We start from the raw sequence: 27,935 nt of genomic DNA, 5'->3' as shown, positions 1-27,935 counted from the left end.
ATGAGGGCTAGAGGAGGGCAGGAAAGGAGGGATAAGTGAGGGACAGCTGGCAGAGGAGGGCCTGGCACGGCCTCTGGAACTGGGGCCCAGACCCAGTGGAAACCCCTATCCCCAGTCCAGACATCTTTGTGCCCTCTCATGAAGTGGCATTGTTGTCTGGGGTAAATACCCAAGATTCGTTGTGTCATGGCCATGGAAATCTAGGACGCGGACCCACCAGAGTTAGGTTAAGAGTGGAAGTTAAATAGGCTAAGGAAAGAGAAGAGCTCTCTGTGCATGGGGTTCATGGAGAAAATGGGTTGCCGCCTCCGTGGTGAAATGCAGATTTTGTAGATGAGCTTGAGGAGACAGTGTCTGATTTACATAGGGCACAAAAGATTGGTCAGATGAGGTGCGTCGTTTGCATAGTGTGGAAAAAGCTGACCGCCCCACCGTAATCTTTTCTTATGCAGATGGGTTCTCCCTGGCCGGAGCCATGTTACCTTGTTCTTTAATGTACATGTCGTGACAAAGAAAAGGGAAGGTGGAGCCTCCATGTTGAACATACCTGGCTTCCAGGTAGCCCTTTTCCATTGGCACAGCTGCCAGCATTCACCCGTGCAAGTTTCCAGCTTTCTTATCTATGTTTGCAGCTCGATTTTTCAGACTGCTCTTTGTTAGAAAAGAGATGATTTGGGGGCTGCTTTTTGTTAAAAGGGAAATCTGCGAGGACCCTGGTGCCCTTTCTATCTGCCTAAATAATTTCTTTCTAGCTCCTTTATCACTCAGAGCTCCCATGCAGAGGGGCAAAACAGAGCCACTGTCCACCCACCACCAGGAGGGATGCCCCTTCCATGCCCTCTGCCCTGGAGGGAAGGGATGGTGGTGCAGCACAGCTTTCAGAGTCAGACAACCCAAACAAGCAGTGGAAATCAGCCAATAAATTTCACTCGCATCTGTGTGAAGAGACTACCAAACAGGCTTTGTGTGAGCAATAAAGCTGTTTATTTCACCTGGGTGCAGGTGGGCTGAGTCCGAAAAGAGAGTCAGCTAAGGGAGATAAAGGTGGGGCCGTTTTATAGGATTTGGGTAGATAAAGGAAAATTACAGTCAAAGGGGGGTTGTTCTCTGGCGGGCAGAGTGGGGGTCACAAGGTGCTCAGTAGGGGAGCTTTTGAGCCAGGACAAGCCAGGAGAAGGAATTTCACAAGACAATGTCATCAGTTAAGGCAGGAACAGGCCATTTTCACTTCTTTTGTGGTGGAATGTCATCAGTTAAGGCAGGAACAGGCCATCTGGATGTGTACGTGCAGGTCACAGGGGATGTGATGGCTTGGCTTGGGCTCAGAGGCCTGACATTCCTGTCTTCTTATATTAATAAGAAAAATAAAATGAAATAGTGGTGAAGTGTTGGGACAGTGAAAATTTTTGGGGGTGGTATGGAGAGATAATGGGCGATGTTTCTAAGGGCTGCTTCTAGCGGGATTGGGGCGGCGTGGGAACTTAAGAGTGGGAGAGATTAAGCTGAAGGAAGATTCTGTGGTAAGGGGTGATATTGTGGGGTTGTTAGAAGAAACATTTGTCATGTAGAATTATTGGTGATGGCCTGGATACAGTTTTGTATGAATTGAAAAACTAAATGGAATAACAGAAGGAGAAAAACAGGTATAAAAGGTCTAAGAATTGGGAGGACCTAGGACATCTGATTAGAGAGTGCCTAAGGAGATTCAGCATACTCCTGCCAGCAAAGATTATTTATTTACTTCAAGAGTTAAGAGTGGCACTTTGGGGATAGCACCAGGAGATATCAGCTGTGATGGCTTGGAGAAACAGTATAAACCGGCATTGTAAACAAGAGCAGGGCATGTATGAGTAGTTGAGAATGGTGAATAGGAGTATGACTAGACAGAAGATAGTAGGGATGACAAGTTTTTTTGGGGCACAGTCTAAGTTGGCCTGGTGTCTGGAATGAGACTGGGACCTAATAAAAAGGAGCGCCTATACAGGAGCTTAAATGGGCTGTACCTTGTAGCATTCTGAGGACAGGTCTGACTTCTGAGAAGGGAAAGTGGTAAAAGTATTGTCCAGTCCTTTGTAAGTTGGTGGCTGAGCTTGGTGAGGTGTGTTTTTAAAAGACCATTAGTCTGTTCTACTTTTCCTGAAGACTGAGGACTGTAAGGGATATAAAGGTTTCACTGAATACTAAGAGCCTGAAAAAATGCTTGGCTGATTTGACTAATAAAGGCTGGTCTGTTATGAGACTGTATAGAGGTGGGAAGGCTAAACTGAGGAATTATGTCTGACAGAAGGGAAGAAATGACTGCGGTGTCCATCTCAGACCTTGTAGGAAAGGCCTCTACCTATCCAGTGAAAGTGTCTACCTAGACTAAGAGATATTTTAGTTTTCTGACTTGGAGCATGTTGAGTAAAGCCAATTTGCCAGTCCTTGGTGGGGGCAAATCCTTGAGCTTGATGTGTAGGGAAGGGAGGGGGCCTGAATAATCCCTGAGGAGTAGTAGAATAGCAGATGGAACACTGAGAAGTTATTTCCTTGAGGATAGATTTCCACGATGGAAAGGAAATGAGAGGTTCTGAGAAGCAGGCTAGTGGCTTGTACTATAGCATAGCCTGCCTTTGCTGGTGTGTGGCGATTAGGCCTGGTGGAACTGCCATCAATAAATCAAGCGTGATCAGGGTGAGGAACAGGAAAGAAGGAAATATGGGGAAATGGGGTGAATGTCAGGTGGATCAGAGAGATACAGTCATGGAGGTCAGGTGTGGTATCAGGAATAATGTGGGAGGCTGGATTGAAGTCTGGGCCAGGAACAATGGTAATTGTGGGACTTAACAAAGAATGAGTACAGCTGAAGGAGCCAGGGAGCAGAAAGTACATGCGTCAGGTATGAGGAAGAAAATAGATTTTGGAAGTTACGAGAAATGTAGAGAGTGAGTTGAGCATAGTTTGTGATTTTGAGGGCCTCTAAAAGTATTAGGGCGGCAGCAGCCACTACACAGAGACATGAGGGCTAGGCTAAAACAGTAAGGTCAAGTTGTTTGGACAGAAAGGCTACAGGGTGAGGTCCTGGCTCTTGTGTAAGAATTCTGACTGCACTAACCATGCCTAGGAAGGAAAGGAGTTGTTGTTTTGTAAGGAATTGAGGTTTGGGAGATTAATCAGACACGATCAGCAGGGAGAGCCCTTGTGTTTTAATGATAATTATGCCGAGATAGGTAACAGATGAGGATGAAATTTGGGCTTGACTGAAGTAATGGGGGCTGTCTGTGAAGCCTTGCGGCAGTACAGCCCAGGTAATTTGCTGAGCCTAATGGGTGTCAGGGTCAGTCTAAGTTAAAGCAAAGAGAGGCTGGGATGAACGGTGCAAAGAAATAGTAAAGAAAGCATGTTTGAGATCCAGAACAGAATAATGGGTTGTAGAGGGAGGTATTGAGGTTAAGAGAGTATATGAGTTTGGCACCATGGGGTGGACAGGCAAAACAATTTGGTTGATAAGGCGCAGATTCTGAACTAACCTGTAAGCCTTGTCTGGTTTTAGGACAGGTAAAATGGGGGAATGGTAAGAAGAGTTTATAGGCTTTAAAAGGCCATGCTGTAACAGGCGAGTGATAACAGGTTTTAATCCTTTCAAAGCGTGCTGTGGGATGGGATATTGGCATTGAGTGGGGTAAGAGTGATTAGGTTTTAATGGGATGGTAAGGGGTGCGTGATCGGTCGCTAAGAAGGGAGTAGAGGTGTCTTATACTTGTGGGTTAAGGTGGGGAGATACAAGGGGAGGATGTGAAGGAGGCTTTGAACTGAGGGGAAAGGTGGCAATGAGGTGTGGCCGCCTAATTTAAAGTGTCTCAGCCTAATAAGGGAACTGGGTAGGTGGGGATAACTAAAAAGGAGTGCTTAAAAGAGTATTGTCTAAGTTGGCACCAGAGTTGGGGAGTTTTAAGAGGTTTAGAAGCCTGGCCATCAATACACACAACAGTTATGGAGGCAAGGGAAACAGGCCCTTGAAAAGAAGGTAATGTGGAGTGGGTAGCCTCCATATTAATTAAGAAGGGGATGGACTTACCCTCCACTGTGAGAGTTACCCAGAGCGTCTGTGATGGTCCTATAGGCTTCCGAGGTGATCGGGCAGCGTCAGTCTTCAGCCGCTAAGCCGGGAAGGTCTGGGAAGGAGTCAGTCAGAGAGCCTTGGGCCAGAGTTCCAGGGGCTCTGGGAGTGGCTGCCAGGTGAGTTGAACAGTCCAATTTCCATGTGATTTCCAGTGGGGTCCTGCACAGATGGGACACGGCTTAGGAGGAATCCTGGGCTGTGGGCATTCCTTGGCCTGGTGGCCAGATTTCTAGCACTTGTAGTAAGCTCCTGGGGGAGGCAGTTCTAGAGGAATGCCTGGCCACTGCGGTTTAGGCGTTTGGAAGTTCTTGTGTGCTGGAGATGTGGCTGGGGTTTGTCTCACAGTGGAGGCAAGGAATTGCAACTTTTTTCTATTATTGTACACCTTGAAGGCGAGGTTAATTAAATCCTGTTGTGGGGTTTGAGGGCCGGAATTTAATTTTTGGAGTTTTATTTAATGTCGGGAGCAGATTGGGTAATAAAATGTATATTGAGAACAAGATGGCCTTTTGACCTTTTAGGGTCTAGGGCTGTAAAGCGTCTCAGGGTTGCTGCCAAACGAGCCATGAACTGGGCTGGGTTTTTCATATTTGATGAAAGAGCCTAAACACTTACTGATTTGGGAGAGGTCTGATAAAGAAAAAGGAGCATTAACTTCGACTATGCCTTTAGCTTCAGCCACCTTTTTAAGAGGAAATTGCTGGGCAGGTCGGGGAGGGCTACTCACGGAATGAAACTGTAAACCGGACCAGGTGTGAGGAGGGGAGGTGATAAAAAGATTATAGGGTGGAGGAGCGGAGGCTGAGGAAGAACTGGGACCTAGCTTGGCCTGGCAAGGAGCAGCCTGGGGAGGAGGGGAGAGGTCAGACGGGTCTGTAGAAAAGGAAGATCAGAAAGACTCAGTGACGCTTGGGGTTGGGACTGAGGGGACAGGCGGGAGGGAAAGAAGATTTGGGATGATAATAATCGTCCCAAATAATAATCTGTGCACTGGGCACAGAGACTAGGGAGAGATGAATGTGTAAAAGAATGCCTGAACATCAGGCACCTCAGACAATTTGCCTATTTTTCGACAAAAATTATCTAGGTCTTGTAGGATGGAGAAATCGAAAGTGCCGTTTTCTGGCTATTTAGAACTACTGTCGAATTTGTATTGGGGTCAAGCGGCATTGTAGAAGAAAATAAGGCATTTAGGTTTTAGGTTAGGTGAGAGTTGAAGAGGTTTTATGTTCTTAAGAACACAGGCTAAGGGAGAAGAAGGAGGAATGGAGGGTGGAAGGTTTTCTATAGTGAAGGAGGCAAGTTTAAAGAAAAGGGAGAGTAGAGACATGGAGGGAAGTGGTTCAGGGGTTCTTACCTTCCAGAAAAGCGGGAAAGGGGTTGGGGCACAGAGATACAAGGTCAGGGTGTGGAAATAAGGGATCAGGGTGCAGAGATTCAAGAGGTTGGGGCACGGAAATAAGGGATCAGGGCACAGAGGTATGAGGTCAGAGCAGGGAAATAAGGGATCGGGGTGCAGAGATAAGAGGTCAGGGCACAGAAATAAGGGATTGGGGATTCTTGCCCCCTAGAAAAGCGGGACTTGCCTCTAAGGGTGAAGGAGAAGGGGTTGAGGGGTTCTTGCCCCTCCTCCAGAAAAGCGGAGAAGGGGCAGAGACAAAGAGAAGGGGTTGGGGTACTTGCCCCTCCCCCAGAAAAGCGGGACTTGCCACTAAGGGTGAAGGACCAAGGCAGGCGTCCTTGCATGGTCTGACACCTCTGAAATGTGGGCGAATAATCAGAGAGGCTTCCCTGCAATGATTAAACACCAAGGGAAGCCTGCCTTCCCAGTCTGTGACCGGCGCCAGAGTTTTGGGTCCACGGATAAAATGTCTCCTTTGTCTCTACCAGAAAATGAAAGGAATTGAAATTAAGAGAAGGGAGAGATTGAAGTGTGGCGCCAAGATTGAAAGGAGAAAGAGGTTAAGGGATAGTGAGGGAGGTTGGAGAAGAGAGTAAAAAGAGGCCGCTTACTGGATTTGAAATTGGTGAGATGTTTCTTGGGCTGGTCGGTCTGAGGACCTGAGGTTGTAGGTGGACCTTTCTCACGGAGCAAAGAGCAGGAGGACAGGGGATTGATCTCCTAAGGGAGGTCCCCAGATCTGAGTCACGGCACCAAATTTCACTCGCGTCTGTGTGAAGAGACTACCAAACAGGCTTTGTGTGAGCAATAAAGGTCTTTATTTCACCTGGGTGCAGGTGGGCTGAGTCCGAAAAGAGAGTCAGCTAAGGGAGATAAGGGTGGGGCTGTTTTATAGGATTTAGGTAGATAAAGGAAAATTACAGTCAAAGGGGGATTGTTCTTTGGCGGGCAGAGTGGAGGTCACAAGGTGCTCAGTAGGGGGGCTTTTGAGCCAGGATGAGCAAGGAGAAGGAATTTCACAAGACAATGTCATCAGTTAAGGCAGGAACAGGCCATTTTCACTTCTTTTGTGGTGGAATGTCATCAGTTAAGGCAGGAACCGGCCATCTGGATGTGTACGTGCAGGTCACAGGAGATATGATGGCTTAGCTTAGGCTCAGAGGCCTGACAATAAGCCTCATTTCCTCACCTAAAAATGGGATTCATAAAGCCAGCTCACACAGTTAGTAAAACAATGTAGATCATATTTGGGATGTGACCTACCCGATAATTCTGGCACAAACTGGTAATCATCAGCCTCCTTACCCCTCACTGTTCTGGCAGGGGAAGTTGTCAGCAGGAAGACTGGCTGAGAGTGGTTTTTCAGGAAGAACTTGCAGTGCCCAGGGTGGAAGCCAGCCAGAGGCACATGGAACATGCCCAGGATTTTCCTTGGGGTGGGGAATGCTGGAAGGAGACAGAGAAACACCCAGGCAGCCGCATAAAAGGGGCTTATTTTCTGTATGTAATACTGTGATTCCGTGGGGCAGCTCGAGGGTTCCAGGCTGAAGACCATTTGGTATCCTCAGCCCATAATGCTCTATGCTCCAGGGCTTGCCACAGTGCTGCATTTCCTCAGCCAAAGGCCTCCCAACTGACCTAGCCTAGAAACAATGTCAGTCCCTTTGGGAGTGGAACAAACTCAAGGCTGCTTCTCACTCAGGGCTGCAGGCACTCAGTGAGCACTCATAGGAACTGGGAGCTGAGTGAGGAGAAGGAGCACTAAGGGGTGGGGGCAGGACCCCAGGTGGGAAGAATTGGAGGGGAAGCCACACAGGTCTGCATGCTTCCAGTTCAGTAAGAACAGCCAGGACATTCCTCTCCACCCACTCAGCTCAGCACCCGTCTCTGCCTAAAGTACTGCATCAGCTGCCTCCTTCTTATCCACCCCCATGCTGGCCCCAAGAGGGATTTTCTGAAATGCCAGTCACCACCTACATTCACCGACTTGCTCCAGTCACTGTAGGCATAAACACAAGTAAGATACCAAGGTCCCCACCCTCAAGGGGCTCACATCTAAGGCAGATGCACCCCAAGTCAATAATCACATTCAGAGAGATAAATGGGGAGTACACTGGGGCTGTGGATTTTTCCAGGCTAGGAGTCCGTGCTTCTGAGGAAACAGCGCTCAGAGAGCTGAAGGTGAGGGAGGGTGTGCCCCTCTAGGAACCGCATGGAGTTCAGTTGAGCAGCCAGGAAGCACAGGAGAATTCTGACCCAAACCCCAGGGGGCATGGAGAGGGAAGAGCCTCTTTGGGAGAAGCTGCCAAGGAAGAAGGTGCCTGCAGGACAACCTAGTCACCACGACAGTTGGTGGACAGTCAGCCGATGGAAAGCTTGAGAACAGACAGGTGTTGGTTTACATGGGCCCTGCAGCATGGAGAAGGAGGGACAATGGGAAGCTGGATGGGGCAGGGCAAACATAGCCCCATGAAGGCAGGAAGATGAGAGAGTTGAGCTTTGCACAGGAACTCATACATAAGTGTGGTCGGAAGACAAGGCTGTGAAGCTGGTGGGATTAGCTGGCTCTGAGATTCCAAGCAAGACTCTGGTTTCCAGAATCTTCAGTGAGGGCACAGCCTAAAGCCTATGGGAGACAGGAGCTACGGATCTATAAGTAGGGGCCTGACCCTCCACTTACTGTGAACTGTAGATGGAGTAAACTGGACTCAGGGCACGTAATCCTAAAAGCAATTTTCTTCATCAACTGACTTAAGCAACTTGTTCAATGGGTATAATCCTTCCCTTGTCTTCTGGTTACAATTAAGCCATAGAAATCCCTGCTATCACTTTTAGTCTGAAAACACAGTCTCAATTTGGATATTGTAATGCCCAAGGCCATAGATTATGCAACACTTCAGTCTTCATGCAAACGTAAGACTTCTCCTCCCTGCAGGTCCCACCCCCAGCTAGGGCTGCTGCAGGGCCTGCCTACCTTGGGAAAAGGGAATGTATCCAGCTTGTCATGTTTCTCACTCTCTTCCTCCCCACTCGAGAACTGCTAACTCTGACCCCTGGGAGCAGCCATTTGAGGAGGGAGGAGGAGTTGTAGGGAGCAGGGAAGTTCTGCCTTTAGTAGGATGCTCTTACGAAGGCTCGGGCTCATGGGCCTGGATCAAGCATAAGGCATCTTCCCTGTGGATGCCCTGGTAGAGTATGAAGGATTCCCCCAGTCTGGGAACCTTCCCTGTGCACTCTTCACTAAGCACTGCATCCCTAAGCCGTGAGCCACTTCAGTTCTTCCACAGCCTCCACACTTCCAGCAGTTCACTTCCAGATCCTGTCACCTGAGGACCCAATCCCCCTAGGGAGCATATGGAACAGGATGGAAGATCTCAACACTATCTTTTTCATGTACGTGGCCCACATCTAGTTCACATAAACACATGCTAAAGAAACACTCCCACAATCTTTGCCCAACCCCTAGGGGGCAGGCCAATCCCAAACCAACGACTCCCAACTACCCCCACCTGCATACTCCACCAGGACATCCACAGAGAAGAGTCAGCCTTCTGCTGTTCAGGCCCAAGAGCCAGAGCCTTCTTAGGAGCATCCTACTCAAGTCAAAACATTCCTGATCCCTACAACTCCTCCTCCCTCCTCGAACCACAGCTCCTGGATGCCAGACTTAACAGTTCTCAAGTGGGAAGGAAGTGAGTGAGAAGCAGCGAGGAAGCCAGAGGCTCTTGCCCTTTATGTATTTTTGACTTGAGTCCGACCCTGGTCCACGGTGCCCCAACTGAGGGGCATGCCTCCCAGCTCTCCACGTTTCCCTGCCAACGCTCCTGGACCCGAAACTACACTTGGGGCAAGGGGCAAGCTCAAGGCTGCTTGCCCCAAACCCCTTCCCCCATCATTAGGAAAATGCAACAAAGATTTGTCTAAATAAATGTTTACAAAATCTTTTTGTATCCCCCTTATAGAGTCTTTGGAATTGCAAATTCAGTTCTTAGTATTTCCTTTACAAATCTGCTCTTTATTTTGTAATTTGTATGTATATTATGTCTTTTTTTGTATACATTTTATTGTGGTTAAATATATATAATGTATAACTTACCATTTTTCAGAATAGAGTTCAGTAATATTAAGTACACTCACTGTGTTGAGCAATCATTACCACCATCTATCTCCATAACTCTTTTCATCTTCTCAAATTGGAACTTTGTACCCATTAAACAATAATTCCTAAGCCCTCCTTCTCCAAACCCTGGCAGCCACTATTCTACCTTCTGTGTCTATGATTTTGACGACTCTAGGCACCCTATATGAATGGAACCATACAGCATTTGGGTCAAGGACAAATGCTGTATGGTTCCATTCATATAGGGTAGATCAGCTCTCAACAAAGGGCATTCTTGAATGGCAGCCAAGAATGTTGTTTCTGTTGCTTAAGTCACCCAGTTTGTGGTCCTTATTATGACAGCCCTAGCTATAGGCTCTAAGGAAAAAAGGCAGCAAGACTGGGCATCAATGATCAAGGACTGTTGCTTATGAGAGGTGAGGGTTTCAATGTGAGCTTTTAATCTAGTAAACTCTCTATTTCTTTTCTTATGTATTTGTTTCTTGCCACTCAAAAATTCTCTTTCATTCAGCATAATGTCAAGGTTCATCTCTGTTGTAGTATGTGTCAGCCCTGAATTCCTTATTAAGGCTGAATGATATTCCATTAAATGTTTTGACTACATTTTGTTTATCCCTTCATTTGTTGATGGACATTTGGGTTGTTTGCATCTTTTGGCCGTTAAAATTAATGCTGCTATGAACATGGGTGTACAAATATTTCTTTGAATCTCTGTTTTCAATTCTTTTGGATATATGCCCAAAAGTGAAATTGCTAGGTCATAGTAACTCTGTTTTTAATCTTTTGAGGAACTACCATACTGTTTTCCATGCAGGCTGCACCATCCTATATTTCTACCTGTGATGCACAAGGTTTCCACTGTCTCCACATCCTCACCAACACTTGTTATTTTCTGTTTTATTGATAATAGTCATCCAAATGGGTACAAAGTGATATTGTATCACAATGATAAATGATTAGTGGTGTTGAACATCTTTTCATATGCATTTTGGCCACCTGTATAACTTCTTTGGAGAATTGTCTATTCAACTCCTTTGCTTATTTTTGAGTAGGGTTGTTAGTTTCATTTGTGTTGATTTACTGGAATTCTTCATATATTATAGGTACTAATCCCTTATCAGATGTATGATTTGTAAATATTTTCTCCCATTCCATCTGTTGCCTTTTCACTCTGTTGATAGTGTCCTTTGATGCTCAGAAGTTTTAAATTTTGATGAAGTTCAGTTTATTTATTTTTTCCTTTATTGCCTGTGATTTTGGCATCATCACCAAGAAATTATCTCCAAGTCCAACAACATGAAGATTTTACCCTATGTTTTCTTCTAAGAGCTTTATTTTCTTAGCTCTTGCATTTAAGTTTTCAATCCATCTTGAGTTAATTTTCATATATGGTACAATGTAAGGGTCCAACTTCTTTCTTTGGCATAGGAATATTCCATTTTCTCAGCATCATTTGTTGAAAAGGCTGTCATTTTCCCACTGAGTGGTCTTCACACTCTTGTCAAGAATCATTTGACTGTAACTGTGTGACTTTATTTCTGGGCTCTCTGTTCTATTCCATTGGTTTATATGATTGTCTTTATGCCAGTACCACACTGCTTTCACTACTGTAGCTTTGTAGTGAGTTTTGAAATCAGGATGCATGAAACCTCCAACTTTGTTCTTCTTATGTGTAGTACGTCTTTGTGCCTCAGTGGCAACTTCCATTTATTGGCCTGTTATATTTCTATACTTTTTTATGCATGGCTGAAACCATTCCCCTTCCCATAAAGCTTTCTCAGTCTGTCCAACAAAGGACTTCATTGATCCTTCCTCTGGGCTATCCAGCTAAAAGGAAGAAAGGGGTGGACAAAAGTGACCTATTTTGTGTCAAAAGCCCCTGTCTTTTGACTGTCTGTATTCCCCACAAGGCATGAACAACTAAAGACGTGTGTGCTCCCTGAACAGTGTCAGGGATAGGACAGGCCTCACTTCATGTAGGACTGACAGCATGAGGACATCCTTCACTCTCGGAAGTTCTCTGAGAGAATATTCTGGGTAATTGAGGCCTCAGCTTTGAATGCCAACACCTGCCTAAAATGTTTGACCATTTTGCATGAAACTCTTCCTGCCTGGGTTTCATACTCCATGCCTTCTAAATAGAAAACTCATAATGACCACAGTCATCTTTCCTTGATGACTCTGGGTCATCCGTATGTGTGTGAATCTTGGCTGCTACTCAAGAATGCCCTTTGTTGAGAGTTGATCTACCCAGTTTCATAGGTCTGTTTACCCCGATTTAGTCATCTTTTACATTGTCTTTCCTGGTCTTTCCAGGTTTAATGACCTCTCATGCACCATCAACCCATCAGCTGCCATTCTCCTTGCTGTCCCTGTGTAGCTTTGCCCCCTCTCTTCTAATTTGTTGTGAGTTGGGATATGAATAACAAGACTCTGGCTAAAACAAAAATAAACAGTCTCTGAGTGGGGTCACAAGGCTCACTGATAAGTCAAAGATTTAGGTTTTGGGCATGAGTTTTAGAATGTCTATTCTGGCTGTTTCAAAGCCTTTTTTGCTCCCTTCCTCATGCTCTGTTGGTCTCTGGGCTGCTAATGTGCCTGGTTAGCTTACAGATAAGTCTTAGATGCATTCGAGGAGAGGCTACTATAAACCCAAACCTGCTAGTTTTGGATTAGGTAAGTGTGCAGGGGTTGGGGGTCAGCCTCATGTATCTGTGAGGTGGATGGGAGGACAGAGCATGCAGGCAGCAGAACACTGTCCTAGTCCATCCCTACTGCTACAGCAAAACACCTAAGACCAGGTAATTTATAAAGCACAGGAATTTATTTCTCACAATTCTGGAGGCTGGAAGTCCAAGATCAAAGCCCCAGCAGGTTTGGTGTCTGGTGAGGGCCCAGTCTATGCCTCCAAGACGGCACCTTGTGGCTGTGTCCTCACATGGCAGAAGGTAAAAAGGCAAAAGGGCCTGGCTAGTTCCCTTAGCCCTTTTATAAGGTACTGATCCCACCCATGAGGGAGAAGCCCTCACGGGCTAATCACTCCTAAAGGCCCTACCTCTTAGTACTGTTGCATTGGGGATACAGTTTCAACATGAATTTTGGAAGCAACACAAGCATCCAAACTATAGCAAACTCCAAGGGCTGGGTGAGGGAGCTCCTTGTGGGGAGCATAGAAAGAAGTACAAGACTCAGCTGTCTTCTCCCTGCAACATTCCTCTTCCCTTCTCTGGAAGAGTCATCCGGATCCAGAGCCCTCACTATGGTGCGCTCAGGGGCCTAAGCTCAGACCACTCCTTCCCTGCTCCCTGATTAACACCCAGAGGTCTGCCAGCCTCATTTCCCACTGCCCCTGTATCCAGCTCACCCCCAGGGACCACCGGGCACCTGGTCCATCACATTTTCCTGATGTTTCTAATGCTGCCCCTCTTGCATCCCTGTTCGTCTGATAAACTTGCCTTTCAATGTGTATATGAAGGACTCTTCCTCTGGTATCTAATCCTAACAGGTGCTAGATCCCACAGAGCCCTGATCCAGCTGGGGACTACGCTGACCTCTCTCCCAGATCAATATCCCTCTCCTCGGGGCTCAGCCTGGCCAGTGCCTGATGTTCTGGGATAGGAGAACTGGGGAGAGAAGGCCTAGGACCCTGCCTCTCACTTTTCTTTCCACCAAAAGGGGAAAAAAGAGGATCTGGTCCTCACACCCAGCCTTGGGATCCTTATAAGATGCTGGGGATAGGGTGTGGGACAGGGCCAGTGAGAGCTGGGGATGGGGGTGTGGGACAGGGCCAGTGAGATCTGTTTTCCTGCTGCTCCAGTCTGGGCCCTACAGCAGATGCATGCAGAGTAATATTTGTAAGACTGAAATATTCCAAATGCAGCTACTTTGGAGGGACCATGTGAGCAGATATCTAAGTGCGTGGCATCTGGGCCCCTTGGCTAGATGGTGGTCGATATTGGTTTCTTTGTGTTAACCCCAAGAACATTCAGTAGCTCAGGGTTTGCAGAGGTTCTCAGGAGCACATCTTAGCCTCATTGGTGGTGTGAGGCAGGCAGGGCACAGGTCACACTGATGAGGATGCCCAGGCCCAGAGACATTTAGCAACCTGCCCAAGGGCATCTGTAGTTCAGTGAGAGGTGGAGCTCGGTCTGAAATCTAGGCTGCCTGAGTCCCAGAGACGGTCTTCCCTGGACCCAGGGAGCACTGTATCTTTTTCAGGGAAGGCCTCCTGACCACAACCATTTCATCTGTCACAGTACAGAATAGGAAGTATGGGTCAGGCATCAGAAGATGTGAATTCTGGCTCTGCCTTTTCAGAGATGGCCCTGCCTAGTTCCTTGGAATAAATGACGATGTCTTCCCCAGCCTCAGTTTCCTACACTATATAAAAAGAGAAAGCAACATCTCGGTAGGTTGGAATGGGAGTACATGAGGTGGTGGCCACTTTGCTAGGGTCACAGTAGACTCCTCACCTCCTTCCCCTTGTCTTCCTCTCACTAGGTAAAAGACAATTGCATTGAACTCTTAAGAAAATTGGACTCCAGTCCCGGCTCCACCTTTACTTCCCTGGGCCTTGGTTTTCCCACCACACAGGAGTTTGAACACTTTGATTTCTGAAGTCCTTCCCACCTCTGGGGTTCCAATATTCTGCTCCTTTTCTCCTCTTCCTCCTCCTCTTCCTCCTCCCCCTCCTCTTTCTCCTCCTGCTCATCTGGGGTTAGGGAGATTGCGTGTATGTGTGTGCATGTGTGTACACATGCATGTATGTGTGTGCACGTAGTGGCAGCAAGGAAGGGGAAGGAAGGAGTCCTGCAGGGGTTGGTGGTAGCAGTTGGGAGAAAAGGAGGCAGGACTGTATGTGCCAGCAGGGCTCAGAGTTTTCTCACCAACTAATGGTGCTTGGGGCAGTTTAATCATTAAAGGAAAGGAATGAAGCCAGGAGCGCCTCAAAGTCCAGCCTGCTGTTGACCAACACTAACAGATGAGCAAGGAGCTGGCAGCAATGGGGCCTGGAGCTTCAGGGGACGGGGTCAGGACTGAGACAGCTCCACACATAGCACTGGACTCCAGAGTTGGTCTGCACGCCTACGACATCAGTGTGGTGGTCATCTACTTTGTCTTCGTCATTGCTGTGGGGATCTGGGTAAGTGGGCCCTGAGGCTGGGGCTAGCAGGGGAGGTAGTAGTGGTCTCTCAGCTTGGGTGGGGCTGTGGAGCTGGGGCAGGGCTAGGCAGAAAGAAGCAGATCATAGAACCATGTGGCTGAGAAGGAAGGGCCTTCAGGAATCAGGCTCCTGATCTCCTCATTTTTAGAAGGGCAGAGAGGGGTATGGCTGGTCTGAGGTCACACAGAGAGTCAGAGGCAGACCAGGCCCCCGACTCCTGACTCCTCTCTGAGCACCTGCTGCCTTTGGCCCCAACCATCCCTGGTTGCCCTGAGCCTCACTCCTTCCTTCTTCCCACCCCAAGGCCCCCAACTCTGAGAACTCTTGACCCCGGCCCTACCTCAGTCCTGCATTCATTAGCATCTTGGCTAAGGTGATTTCTAAATGAGAAGGGGCTCATGTGCTCTCAGGGAAGTGTGCCAGGCTTATTCCAAGGTTCCTCTGTTCTCCATTGTTCCCAGGAGCCTCAGTGCTAGGGGCAGGGGCCAGGCTTTGGGGTCAGGGAAACCTGAGTTCAGGTCCCAGCTGCAACAATGAGAGCCTCATGTCCCTGGGAACATATGAGGCCTATCAGCTTTCTCAGGTGAACAACGAGAATAAGGACTACGCTGTGATCATTCAGCAACAGGACATACTGCAGCACCTGGCACGGTGCCTGGTGCCCGATCAGCAGGCAATAAATGGCTGCTATTATCACCACGTGTTCTGCAGAAGTGTGAGCACCTTTAGACTCTGCTGTGATTCAAGTCCCAGATGGTCACTTCCTAGGCTGTGGCCAGGTCAGAGACCCTCTCCGAGCCTCAGTTTCCTCATCTATAAAGGGGGGTGAACAGTCCCTGCCTTCTAGTGCTGGTGTGAGGAAGAATTGGGCTAACAGATGATCACTGGCTCCTGGAAGTGGCCAGCCGAGAAAAGCACCAACTCCTCTGTGACGTTGGACAAATTGTTTCCAATGTTGGGCCTCCATTTTCACATCTGTAAAATGGATCTGTTTTGCTCATATGGCCTCCAAGAGGATCAGAGCTGACAAGGGAAACACAAGCAAATCTTAACAAGCACAAGGCCCCACACACATTTATCACTCCCTCGTGACTGATTATTTTCCCTTAGGGGAAAGTCAGAGAACTGTTGGCTTTTGCATCTGAATAGCTGCTTCAAGTTCATCCTTCCCTACCCACTGCCCTGCCCTCACCCTGTATCTCCAGAGAATATTCCAACAGGCTGCTAACTGACCACTTACTGGTGTAAGACAGGGAGGTCCTGCATGGGGCTCAGTGGCGTGATCTGACTTCAACCCAGGGCAAGGGAAACTCCAAAACAGTACCCATAAGTCTACTCAGGGCTCAAAGTCTCACAGTCAAACTGCAGCCCTCTCTGTCCTCCCGCCTCCAGTGTGGGAGCTCAGCTGGGAGCAGGGAGGGGATCAGCTCAGAGAAAGGGTTAGCACTACACATCTAAGGAGGTGATAACAAATCATACTCTGAAAACGCACTTTGGGGAGGGAAGGATAAGGGGACAAGAGTGCGCAATCAATGGCTTCACACACGTGACATCCGTTACCTCCTTTGCTCTTCACACTGGCCCTGGGAGATGAATGGCGAGGCTCACAGAGAAAGTGACTCTGCCAAGATACATAGCTTAGAAACCGTGGAACCAGCCTCAGGCAGCTCTCTTCTGCCTCAGTTTTCACCCTCTGTGTCCCCACAGTGCCTGCACTGAGAGGAAGGAAATCTGCGGGGAGGGGGCAGGGCAGAGGTTCGGAGAGTCTTGAGAAATCCTCATCTCATCTATTTCCTTTCTAGTCGTCCATCCGTGCAAGTCGAGGGACCATTGGCGGCTATTTCCTGGCCGGGAGGTCCATGAGCTGGTGGCCAGTGAGTTGACCCTTCTCAACCACCCCTGGTGCAGAGGCTCCCAACTTTCTTCCTCCCCACTATCCAAGCACTTGTCCTATCTTCTCACACCTGGACCAAGGCAAAGACCTCCCCGTTGTGTTTCCTGACTCTGGGCCCCTTCTCTCCCGCCCAAACCCACCCCGCAACCTGAGTGGTCCTGCTAGCACACACCTTGGACAAACATCCCCTGGCCCCTCCTAGGTGTGGCCCTACATCTGGCACTTGACTTGCAGTGATGAATCTGGAATGTCCCTGTCCTAGAGAAGCTCAGAGCTGAGTGGGGCAGATAGATTCATAAACATCATGCACACTGCTGAGCCAGAGGGAAGCAGGGGGCACTCACCAGAGCTTGGAAGCCCCGGACCACCAGACAGTGGAGTCAGCTAGGGTTAGGAAAGATTTTGGGGGGAAGATGACACATAAGCTTAATATTGAAGAACAGTTAAGTTAGGGGAATCACAGAGGTAAAATCCCCAGCAATCTCAGGGAATCGATCCCCAAAACTTTGTGAGCCACAGTTTCTCCCATCAAGCCACACCACATTTCTAAGTTAGGGGAATCACAGAGGTAAAATCCCCAAAAACCTCAGGGAATCAATCCGCAAACCTTCGTGAGCCACAATTTCTCCCATCAAGCCACCTCACATTTCTATTGGTCCTCAAAATTAACTTCCTCCTCCTGGAATGGAATGGAGGGAGGAAAGCCCTGCCTCAAAAATTACCAGTAGAGTCATCAGCCCCAGTGGTAGCTGAAGCAGTATACACACCCAGGCATGCAAAACTCACACAGCATGTGTGCATACCCACTCCCACATGCACACTCTCACACACTCACACACAACACTCTCACACTCACATACAAAGGCACCCACACATGTTCATACATGCCCGCACTCATACATGCTTGCAAACTCATGCACACAATCATACTCCTATTCTCACACTCACACCTTCTCTCATGCACTCACACACTCATTCTCATACACACTGTCACAATCACATACACTCACATGCAGTCTCACACTCATGCTCATTTACACACTTACACTCAGACTCACATTCATGCACACTCACACCACCAGCCATCTTCACGCCTCTCCCTACCCTTCTCCTTCTCACCACCTTCCCCACTCTCTAGTGGTCACAGACTCATTAAAGAGTAGCAGAAACACAGGAGGCCTCCAGGGCTCTCTGGAAGGTTTAGGTATCTGGGACAGGAAGAAGTAGGGGCAGGGAGCTCTTGTCTGTCCAGCATGACAGAATCCCCAGGGATGGCGGGGAGCTGGGCCTTGCAGCTCAGTGGCGGGGTCACTGGTGCTATCAGCCACCTTCTCATCAGGAAAAAGGAAAAACCCTTCAAAATGGTTCTTTTCAGCTAGTGCCCCCCAAATCACAGCCCTGGAAATGAAGGAAAGGAGGAGAAAGAAGCAGGACAGAGCAGGTTCCTCTGACCACTTCAGGAGAAGCCCAGGGGCCCTGCTGATTGTCTGGTCAACCCACAGAGCGCCGAGCTCTGGCCCAACGATTAGTGTGAGGAACCTGAGGCCTCCGAACAAGAGGGAGGCCTTGGCAGGCACTCCCAGGTTCCCACTGCGCCCCAAACACAGAGCAGGCACCCAGTGGGAAAGAGAGGATGTGCTCCCCACCCTCTGGTGGGCCAGGCTGTGGGCTGTGCCTCCTGCACCTGAGACCTGGGTCCTGCCTGAGGCCAGAGTAAGAACCAGCTCTGGGTAGGGAAAGCTCAGTCCCACCAGCACTGCTGGAGTGTTTGTCTGGGCGTCTGCCCTGCCCTGAGTCTGTGCCCCATGAACAGCGTGGGGCTTGGGAGGCTGAGAGCAGAAGGTGCAGTCGCCCGTCCTGTTCCAGAGAGGTCTGCATGGTCCTCCTCCCCATGCCTCCCCTGCTGATCTTGTTGATGTCTTCTGGGTTAGGAGCAGGAGAAGTGAGGTTAAAAACCCTGGGCTGGGTTGGGGTGGAGGTGCCTCACTGCTCCAAGAACTGCCTCGGGGAGGCTTCTTCCCCCTGACGTAGGAGGCCTTGGTGTTCTCTGCTCTGACTGGGTGGTTCAGCCCAGCCCTACCAGCACCCTGGGACCGCCTGAGAGAGGAAGAGTGAGTGTGTGTGTGAGTGCCTGTGTGAATTTGTTTCCATGTGTGAGTATGTATGCATGTGTGAATGTGGGCACTGTGTGTGTGCATGAGTGTGCTTGTGTGTGCTTTGCGAATGTATGTGCACGTGTGTGCATACCTGTGTGTGTGAGGGCATATGAGGACATGTGCATGTGTGTGAGTGTATGTGTGCGACTGTGCAAGTGCATGAGTGCGTGTGTGTGTCAGAGTGTGTGCGTATGTGTACTGTGCCTGTGTGTGCGTGAGTGCATGTGTGTCAGTGTGTGTGTACTGTGTCTGTGTGTGTGATTGCATGTGTGCGTGTGTGTGAGAGTGTGTGTGTACTGTGCCTGTGTGTGTGTGAGTGTGCATGTGCACATGTCAGAGGCACTAGCACCAGGGCCTCAGCAATGTCAGGCCCGTTCCTCATTCTGTGCCTTTACACTGCTTACTGCCTTTGTCTGAATTTCTCAGTGCTTTTCCTCTCCTCTCACTTTCTCTCTCACAGCACCTCTGGAAGAACAGGAAGTTGGGCGGAAGTGAGTCCCACATTGTATAGGTGAAGAAGCTGAGGCGTTGATAGAGGAAGTGATTTTATTGTGGTGACATAGGATACAAAAAGGAACACGGCTCTGCCCCAGCTGCCCCCAGCCCTCTCCCCGAGGTCTCCTTAAGCCTCCTCCCAGGCTCCAGAGCCCCTTCCTCTCCCCCTTCTCCCCTCCCAGTCAGAGATCCCATCTAATAATAAGAGATAATATTGACCAAGTGCTCATTAAGTGGCAAGCACCATTTGTGTAGTGTTACTGGAGCCAGACAGCCAGGGATTGAATTCTCATTTGGTCACTTACTAGTTCTGAGACTTGGGCAAGTTACCTATCTGTGCCTCAGTTCACTCATGGGTAAGATGGGGATAAAAGTAGCACTGAGGGTTGTGGCGAGGATTAAATGAGTCCCCATACTCAGAAGGCCAGCTGGTTCCTGGAGATGCTGCACAGGCCCTGACTGCCCTGATCATGCTCACCATCATCACTGCTCTCTACTGCCTCCAAGTGCTTGGCTGCGCCCCTGGAGAACTAACTCAGCTCAGAGGTCGATCTGGCCTGTGCTCAGTCCCTCGGCTCCTCCCTCTGCCTGGCTCGCCCTGGGGTGGTGGGAGGGCCTTTCCTTCCCTCCTGTGGGGCTTCCCTATCCTCTTCAGCTTCCTTCCTTTGGAGGCCCTCAGACCCATGGCCTCAGGGCGGAGGTCCACACTCCCCACTTCCAGGCTTCCTTCCCACTTTCCCTTTTTTCCCACTTCACCATTTACTCACTGGGTGACCTGGAGCCAGAGAATTCATCTTTCCTTACATTAGTTCCTTCCTCTGTAACCTGGGATGACTAATACCCCTCCCTGTGGATATCTGTGGAATTAAATGTATTTATGAATGCAATGCCTGGCATACACTGGGTACCCAACAAATATCAGCTCCATGCCTCCTCACTACTCATGGTCCTCACTCCAGATTCATTCAGATCACTCCCAACTTCTGACCCTTGACCCAACTGTGCCTTGCAGATTGGAGCATCTCTGATGTCCAGCAATGTGGGCAGTGGCTTGTTCATCGGCCTGGCTGGGACAGGGGCTGCCGGAGGCCTTGCCGTGGGTGGCTTCGAGTGGAACGTAAGGAAGCTGGCCTGGTTTCTCCAGAATACTGAGGGTCTAACCCACCTCTGTCTCTGGCATTAGTGCTGGGAGGATCCTTAGAGATGCCTGGGAGGCTACATGGTGAATCGAGAATCCATTTCACAATCGAGAATCCAGTTCACAGATGAGGAAATCAAGGTCTGGAGGAGAAAGAGGGATCCATCCAAGGTCACACGGGAGGACTGGGGTCAGGTCCCAGGTCTCTTATTTCTCTGTTCAGGGGCCTCCCACAGCACAGCACTGCCTCTGGGTGGGAAGCTGCCCCTCTGTCTACATCCAGGACCTGGATACCTTCTTCTTCTCCCCACTCTCCCAGGCAACCTGGCTGCTCCTGGCCCTTGGCTGGGTCTTCGTCCCTGTGTACATCGCAGCAGGTGTGGTCACAATGCCACAGTACCTGAAGAAGCGATTTGGGGGCCAGAGGATCCAGGTGTACATGTCTGTCCTGTCTCTCATCCTCTACATCTTCACCAAGATCTCGGTAGGTGTCACTGCAATGTGGTCACTGTGTCTGGAAATGCTAATTAGGGAACTGCTGAGTGCATCACCATGTGCGTGTTGCTGAGGGGAAGCTGACAATCACTGTTGAAAAAAAGGAAGGCAGGACGTATAAACATTTAATGCATGTTCTGCCTCAGCACTGGGGTACTCAGAGATGAATGATAAATGTTTTTGGAGTGAATGACAGCCCCTACACTCAAATAAATCACAATCCAGAGTTCATTCATTTATTTTTTCATTAATGGATTCTTTGTTCATCAACTGTGCATTAGTTGCCTAGATTTTTGGAGTTAGAAAGGTCTTTAGTCCTCCTCTACTGACCTAAAATCAGGAAACAAACCTAGACAGGTCAAATGACTTGCCCAAGCCCACACAGAGGGCTAGCTCTAGAACTGAAGCTGAAGTGTGGGTTCCATGACCCAGTCCAGGCTCCTTCCACTCTGTTATGTTTTAGACCCTGTAACAGGTTCACAAAACAATCATGGAATGGTATCCACAAGCATACACTAAAGGGAACTGAATCACTGCGTTGCCAGGTCTAGGGCTGAAAAACACTTTAAGGCCCTTGTTCCACCAATGTTTGAGAACACCCTAAGTCAGCTTAAGCTCAGGCTATAAGCCCATGTCTGCTAACAAACCCAAGTATGTAGATGACCCAGACCCATGCCTATCTGCACCAGGGCTCCTGCCGCATTGGGTGAGCCATGGGCCACCTGACAGCCAAGCAGGCTCTGCTCTGCCAGGGAGCAGCCAGCAACTCTCCGGTTCTTCCTCTCTTCTCCTAAATGAGCTCTTCTTCTCCAGCCCAGCGCCTTCCTTCACTTCCTCAGCCTTCCACTTCATTCCTCACCACTCCCTTCATGTCCAGCAGACCAGCTACGTGATTAAATTTATCTCAGTTTGGAGGCTTTATACAGTACTTCTCTGCTTTAAAGTCTCCATGGCGCCTCAGTGTCTGCAAGATAAAACCCACACTCCTTAGCATAGCACTTAAAGCTCATTTTCATCATGTGATGAGGGCTGAGGGTGCCTGGCATTGCTGGGCAGGCAGGTGATGTGTCCATACAACCCTACTGAGGGCCTCGGGTGGTCTGGCCTCTTGGGTCCTGGCTCTCTGCAGACTGACATCTTCTCTGGAGCCCTCTTCATCCAGATGGCATTGGGCTGGAACCTGTACCTCTCCACAGGGATCCTGCTGGTGGTGACTGCCGTCTACACCATTGCAGGTAGGCAGAGGGAAGAGGGCAAGAGGAAAGCTTCTGACTGGTAGAGACCCAGAGAGAAAGACTGAAGGAGAGACAACCAGAGAGAGAGACAGAGTGACAGAAAGCTGATGCTGACAGAGAAAAGGAGAAACAGGAGAGGCAGAGACAAAGAGAGGCTGAGACAGAAACGTAGAAGAGAAGAACACAGGGGAACAGAATGAAAGACACAGGGACAGAGACCAGGGGGATAAAAAGGGCAGAAATGGGAGAAGGAACAGGTCAGGCAGAGACAGGGAAGGAGAGACAGTAAGAAATACCACAAAAGACTAACTGCCCAGGGAGCAGGGTAGAGAGGAGGACTATGACCCAAGCCAGAGTCACCGCAGGCTGCCCCAGGAAGAGACCACAACCCACCTCCTCCAAATCTCCTTGCACAGGGCTGGGCACCCTGGGAGGCCAGCACAGGACAGCCTTACTTATGGTTAAGTTGGGGTCCAGAGACAGGGGGGCATTTAGATGGGCATTGGGAGGAGAAAGCAGGGAGTATTCCTGGCAGAACTACAAGTCAAGGAATGGACTTGGGATATTAAACAATAACACAAAGCTGTGGTGTGGTGGCCACAGTCAGCTGTTGTCAAGATAGAAAGAAGGGACCCCACCACCTTTGACTGTGACCAGCTGGCATCCTGCCGGGGAGGGAGAGAGGGGAGCACTAGGTGCGGAGAAAGGCAGGTGGCCAGAGTTCCCCTGCTAAGAGGGCTCTGTGTCTTCTCTGGTCTCCCCAGTGTGGCCATGCACAGGGCAGGCAGCCAGAGAGGACCCCAAACTGGTGCTGACTGATGAGCCCTCTCCTTGGGTCCCCAGGGGGCCTCACGGCCGTGATCTACACAGATGCTCTGCAGACGGTGATCATGGTAGGGGGAGCCCTGGTCCTCATGTTTCTGGGTAAGGAAGAGACCTAAATATACCCCACCCTCATTCTTAAATTCCTCTCTGTCCTGTCTCTGTCACCTCCACAGTTCAATTGAAACTTTCCAGTGCATACAGCCATGTGAGCCATGTCCCCTCTCCAGGCTGCGGCTCCCAAAGAGCAGGGTTCTCGCTACTTCAAACCAAGGGTCTTGAGCCCAAGCCCCATCTTCCTCCTTCACCCCCAATCCCCATGCCAGTTCCAACCTGAGGGCCCACATGAGGCTGGGGCTGGGCTTGCTGAGCGACAGGCTCAGTGGGGTTTCAGGGCTGCTTCACTCACTGTCTCCTCACAGGCTTTCAGGACGTGGGCTGGTACCCAGGCCTGGAGCAGCGGTACAGGCAGGCCATCCCTAATGTCACAGTCCCCAACACCACCTGTCACCTCCCACGGCCCGATGCTTTCCACATGCTTCGGGACCCTGTGAGCGGGGACATCCCTTGGCCAGGTCTCATTTTCGGGCTCACAGTGCTGGCCACCTGGTGTTGGTGCACAGACCAGGTAATCCCCCAGCCAGGCTTAGCCCAGCCTGCCAGGAAGTGGGGTGGCTTCCTGCAGAAAAACCCAGTGCCTGGATGCATAGAGGGTTGGACCTCATTCTGGGATTGTGACTGGACTGGAGTAGGGACACAGTCATGCCCAGTGTCAGGGCTCACCTGTGGCTTAGTGAGCCTCTCCTCTACCTGCGCTGCACTCCTCATTTGCTGCCCTTTCAGGTCATTGTGCAGCGGTCTCTCTCGGCCAAGAGTCTGTCTCATGCCAAGGGAGGCTCTGTGCTGGGGGGCTACCTGAAGATCCTCCCCATGTTCTTCATCGTCATGCCTGGCATGATCAGCCGGGCCCTGTTCCCAGGTAAGAATGAGCCTTGCTCTCTGGGTATTGGGATCTGAGGCTTTCAAGGAGTGTCTGGAGAATGGGAATGTGGCCCTGGGCAATGTTAGGCCACAGCAGGGGTTGGCAAGGTTTGTCTATTAAGAATACATAGCCGGTCATGGTGGCATGCACCCATAGACCCAGCTACTTGGAAGGCTGAGGATCCTAGGTCCAGGAGCTTGAGTCCAGGAGGTTGAGGCTGCAGTGAGCTGTGATTGCCCTACTGCATTCCAGTTTGGGAGACAGAGCAAGAGAAACCCTATTGAAAAGAAAGAAAAGTAAAGAAAAGAAAGGAGAAGAGAAGAGAAAAGAGGGAGGGAGGAAGGAAGGAAGGGGAAAGGAAGAAAAGAAAAAGAAGAAAGAAAAAGAAAAAGAAAGAAAGGAAGGAAGGAGAAGAAAGGAAGAAAAGAAAGAAAGAAAGAAAAGAAGAAGAAGAAAAGGAGGAGGAGGAAAGAAAAGGAAGGAAGGAAGGGGAAGGAAGGAAGGAAGAGAGGGAGGGAGGGAAAGGAAAGAAAAAGAAAAGAAAAGAAGGCCAGGCATGGTGGCTCACTACTGTAATCAGAACTTTGGGAGGCTGAGATGGGCGAATCATGAGGTCAGGAGTTCGAGACCAGCCTAACCAACATGGTAAAACCCCGTCTCTACTAAAAATACAAAAATTAGCCGGGCGTGGTGGCACATGCCTGTAATCCCAGCTATTCAGGAGGCTGAGGCAGGAGAATCACTTGAACCCAGGAGGTGGAGGTTGTAGTGAGCCAAGATTGCTCCATTGCACTCTAGCCTGAGTGACAGAGCGTGACTCCATCTCAGAAAAAAAAAAAAAGATAGAAAAGAACACATAATAAGCACTTTAGGCTTTGTGGGCCAAACATATAATAAGTATTTCAGTAGAAAAAATGTGAATCAGGTAGTAAGTTATATGGACGAGAAATTTACCAAAGACCCAGACACCATTTGCCCCCTAACCTTGTAGACATGGGTCCCTGTCAGAGTCTCCAGTGAACATTATCCTGTAGTTTTGGAAAGCAAATACTAGGCCAACCTGAGAAGGCACGAGATCACGGACTCTAACTGCCATCACTTCTTCCGCAGATGAGGTGGGCTGCGTGGACCCTGATGTCTGCCAAAGAATCTGTGGGGCCCGAGTGGGATGTTCCAACATTGCCTACCCCAAGTTGGTCATGGCCCTCATGCCTGTTGGTGAGTCTCTTCCCCCCACCCCACCCTGCACTCTCACCTCCAGCCTCCTCCAATCTCCACTGCCCAGGAGGGAAGGCACTAACATGGACGGGAAGAGGGAAGAAAACTATTCACCTCTGCACCCCCATCCTAACACATACACACACTTTTTACAAGCATTTGTACGTAAGACACCAGCTTTGTGGGCAGGTTCTGGAGATGCAGAGATAAAAGGCAGGCCCCTGCTCAGGCATCATGCGGTCTCCAGGGTGCCTGGACTTGCCACAGGCACAATCCAGTGGGACCAGTGTGGTGACCCAGTATGGGCTAAGGGAGCCCTAAGAAGGCACCTGACCCAGCTGGAGGATGTCTGGAATGTCTCCCAGAGGGAAGGAAATGGAGCTACATCCCGAGTTAAATCTTAGGCAGACACAGCCGGAGGAGCATGGGAAATGTCATTCTAGGGATGAGAAGCTGTGCGTGCAAAGGCCCAGGGTGAAGACAGGGCATGAAGTCTGAACTGAAAGCAGCCCAGTGTGGACGCAAGAGCCAGGAGGAAGGAAGACAACCTTCCTGGTGGGGATGTCACAGCCAAGCCTTGTTCTAGAGCAGAGCGCTGGGACACTGCGGGGTTTTGGTCAGAGAGAGCATGACTGGGTTTGTGTTTTAGCAAGACCAGTCTGTGTGGACAACTCTGTACGAGGCAGGCTTGTGGGTAGGCAGGGAGATTGTCCATGGGGAGTTTGCAGTGGTCCAGGTAGGTGGACCAAGTCAGTGGCATCAGAGATGGAGAGAAGGGATTTAAAGATGTTTGTGAGGTTGAATTGACAGGACTTGATTTGAGGGATAATACAGACAGAGAAATCCAAGAAGCCTCCCAGATCTTGGCCTTTAGGTGGTGGGCTTATAATGATATTGAGATTAGGGACATATGAAGAGAGGTGGGATTATGGAGGGCAGCAGAGTAGAGTTATTCCCTCCCTGTGGTAGAAGGAGGAGTGAATCCGGGAAGTAGTGGCCATGGAGGGAGGCCCAGCTAGGACAGAGCTGCCCTGAGGGGCAGGTTGGAGGTAAGCAGGGAGGGGAGCAGAGCAAGGGTCTCAGGTAGCCCTAAGGCTACCTGCTGTGAGGCTGGAAAGACAATAACTAAAGAGGGGAACAGAAGGCCCCAGAGGGAGATGGGCACCTGAGTTTGGAGCACTTGAGCCTGAGGCACCTGTGACACTTCAAGGGGGACATCAGAAGGTGGTTAAATATATGGATTTGGAAGGAAAGAAGACTGAGGTGGCACCAGGGCTGGGATCATCTCCCCAGGGGTGAGCAGCCATATCTTTAGAAGCTTGGTCACTGTCAGAGAAACTTCAGATACCAGTGGGTCCCATCCTCCCTTGTTCAAGTGGAAAAATAGGCCCAGAAATGGCAAGGAGCTAGTCCAAGGATCATACATACAGCTGGTTACTTGCAGAGCCAGGAAATAAGCCCAAAGCTGCTACCTCCCAAGCCAGGGCTTTAGCCCAACACCACCATGTCAATGAAGAAGGTATAGAAACACTAAACAGATCCACCCAATTATTAATAATCACCTTTCTCTTCTCCCCAGTAGCAACCCACTAACCAAGTGTCTACAAGCTGTGAAACCTAGACTGAGATGTCAAAGCTTCAGTGAACCTTAGAGATTACCTAGTCTTACATAACTTAATAGGATAGATGAGGAAACTGAGGCTTAGGGTGGGGGGTGGAGGGGCAAATGAGTCACCCAATGCCACATAGCAAGGCAGGGACAGAGCCTGGGCAGAACCCAGCCTCTAGTTCTGTGGTCTAGGATTTCTTATCTGTGCTGGATGGGAGCCTCATCCAACCCCTTCCCTCTCTCATCCCCACCCCCAGCTCCTGACTCTACAGAATGCTCCAGCAGCCTCTGTGGTCCTGGAAGAGCCGGCCTTAATGGGCCAGCCGTTCACATGAGCCTCGTCTCTCCCCAGGTCTGCGGGGGCTGATGATTGCCGTGATCATGGCCGCTCTCATGAGCTCACTCACCTCCATCTTCAACAGCAGCAGCACCCTGTTCGCCATTGACGTGTGGCAGCGCTTCCGCAGGAAGGCAACAGAGCAGGAGCTGATGGTGGTGGGCAGGTGCGCCGGCCCCTCCTTCCCTCCTTCCGAAGTGCCCTCTCCCCTCTGCCCTGCCCTGGGTTACCCTGAACAGTCGTGGCTGGGTTGGACCCTGGACTGGCAGCCAGAGTACTGGGTTCAAGCTCCAGCTCTCCACAGGATTTCAAGTAAGTCCTTCCCCAACCCTGGACCGCTCTTCCTTTCAGAATAATAGGAAAAAACACCTCTTCCCTGGTAACTTTATCTCGGAATTGATCAACAGGGTTATCGAGAGATGAAAAAGTACTTAAGAAATGAAAGGTAAACTGTGTAAGTGCAAGGAAAGTTAGCAAGCAGCTCACCCAAGGTATTCCCAACCAACTCTGGATGTTACGCCCGGTTTAAAAAAAATGCTATTAATTTAATCCATCAGATTCATTCTGAACATCTACTATGCATCACATCCCACATGCAGGGGACCCACGGATGGGTCATATGGCCCTGCCCTCAGCGTGCTCACAGTTTATTAAGGAAGGTAGAAACACAGGTAACACAGCAAGGTATTTGCGTCAATGGAGATTTTCATAGGAGGGCTCTCTCCAAATGATGCAGAGCCTTGGACACCAAGCTAAGGAATTTGAA

At 49.6% G+C, this 27,935-nt stretch overlaps 1 protein-coding gene across 4 annotated transcripts in view; it reads left to right on the top strand.

Annotated features, from left to right (window-relative positions):
- The window catches only part of SLC5A9 (solute carrier family 5 member 9), a 40,856-nt gene that overhangs the window by 827 nt on the left and 12,094 nt on the right, over positions 1-27,935 (top strand). Inside the window, exons 1-13 of one of the 4 annotated variants that reach the window (XM_055358366.2) lie at positions 3,872-4,006; positions 4,103-4,218; positions 13,843-14,032; positions 14,125-14,767; positions 16,591-16,662; positions 20,346-20,450; positions 20,791-20,955; positions 22,096-22,201; positions 23,045-23,125; positions 23,446-23,651; positions 23,867-24,002; positions 25,116-25,223; positions 27,185-27,335. In XM_055358366.2, the coding sequence (XP_055214341.2) occupies positions 14,606-14,767; positions 16,591-16,662; positions 20,346-20,450; positions 20,791-20,955; positions 22,096-22,201; positions 23,045-23,125; positions 23,446-23,651; positions 23,867-24,002; positions 25,116-25,223; positions 27,185-27,335 (1,292 nt within the window). In that variant the 5' untranslated portion in view covers positions 3,872-4,006; positions 4,103-4,218; positions 13,843-14,032; positions 14,125-14,605. Of the gene's footprint in view, positions 1-3,871; positions 4,219-13,842; positions 14,033-14,124; positions 14,768-16,590; positions 16,663-20,345; positions 20,613-20,790; positions 20,956-22,095; positions 22,202-23,044; positions 23,126-23,445; positions 23,652-23,866; positions 24,003-25,115; positions 25,224-27,184; positions 27,336-27,935 lie in introns of those variants that run through there. The other 3 variants (XM_055358418.2, XM_004025753.5, XM_055358603.2) reach the window with 3 other exon arrangements.

The sequence above is a fragment of the Gorilla gorilla genome, chromosome 1 (assembly GCF_029281585.2).
Source record: "Gorilla gorilla gorilla isolate KB3781 chromosome 1, NHGRI_mGorGor1-v2.1_pri, whole genome shotgun sequence".
NCBI classification, from domain to species: domain Eukaryota; kingdom Metazoa; phylum Chordata; class Mammalia; order Primates; family Hominidae; genus Gorilla; species Gorilla gorilla.
The sequence above is the reverse complement of the archived record's forward strand: the minus strand, read 5'-3'. Positions and strand labels throughout refer to the sequence as shown.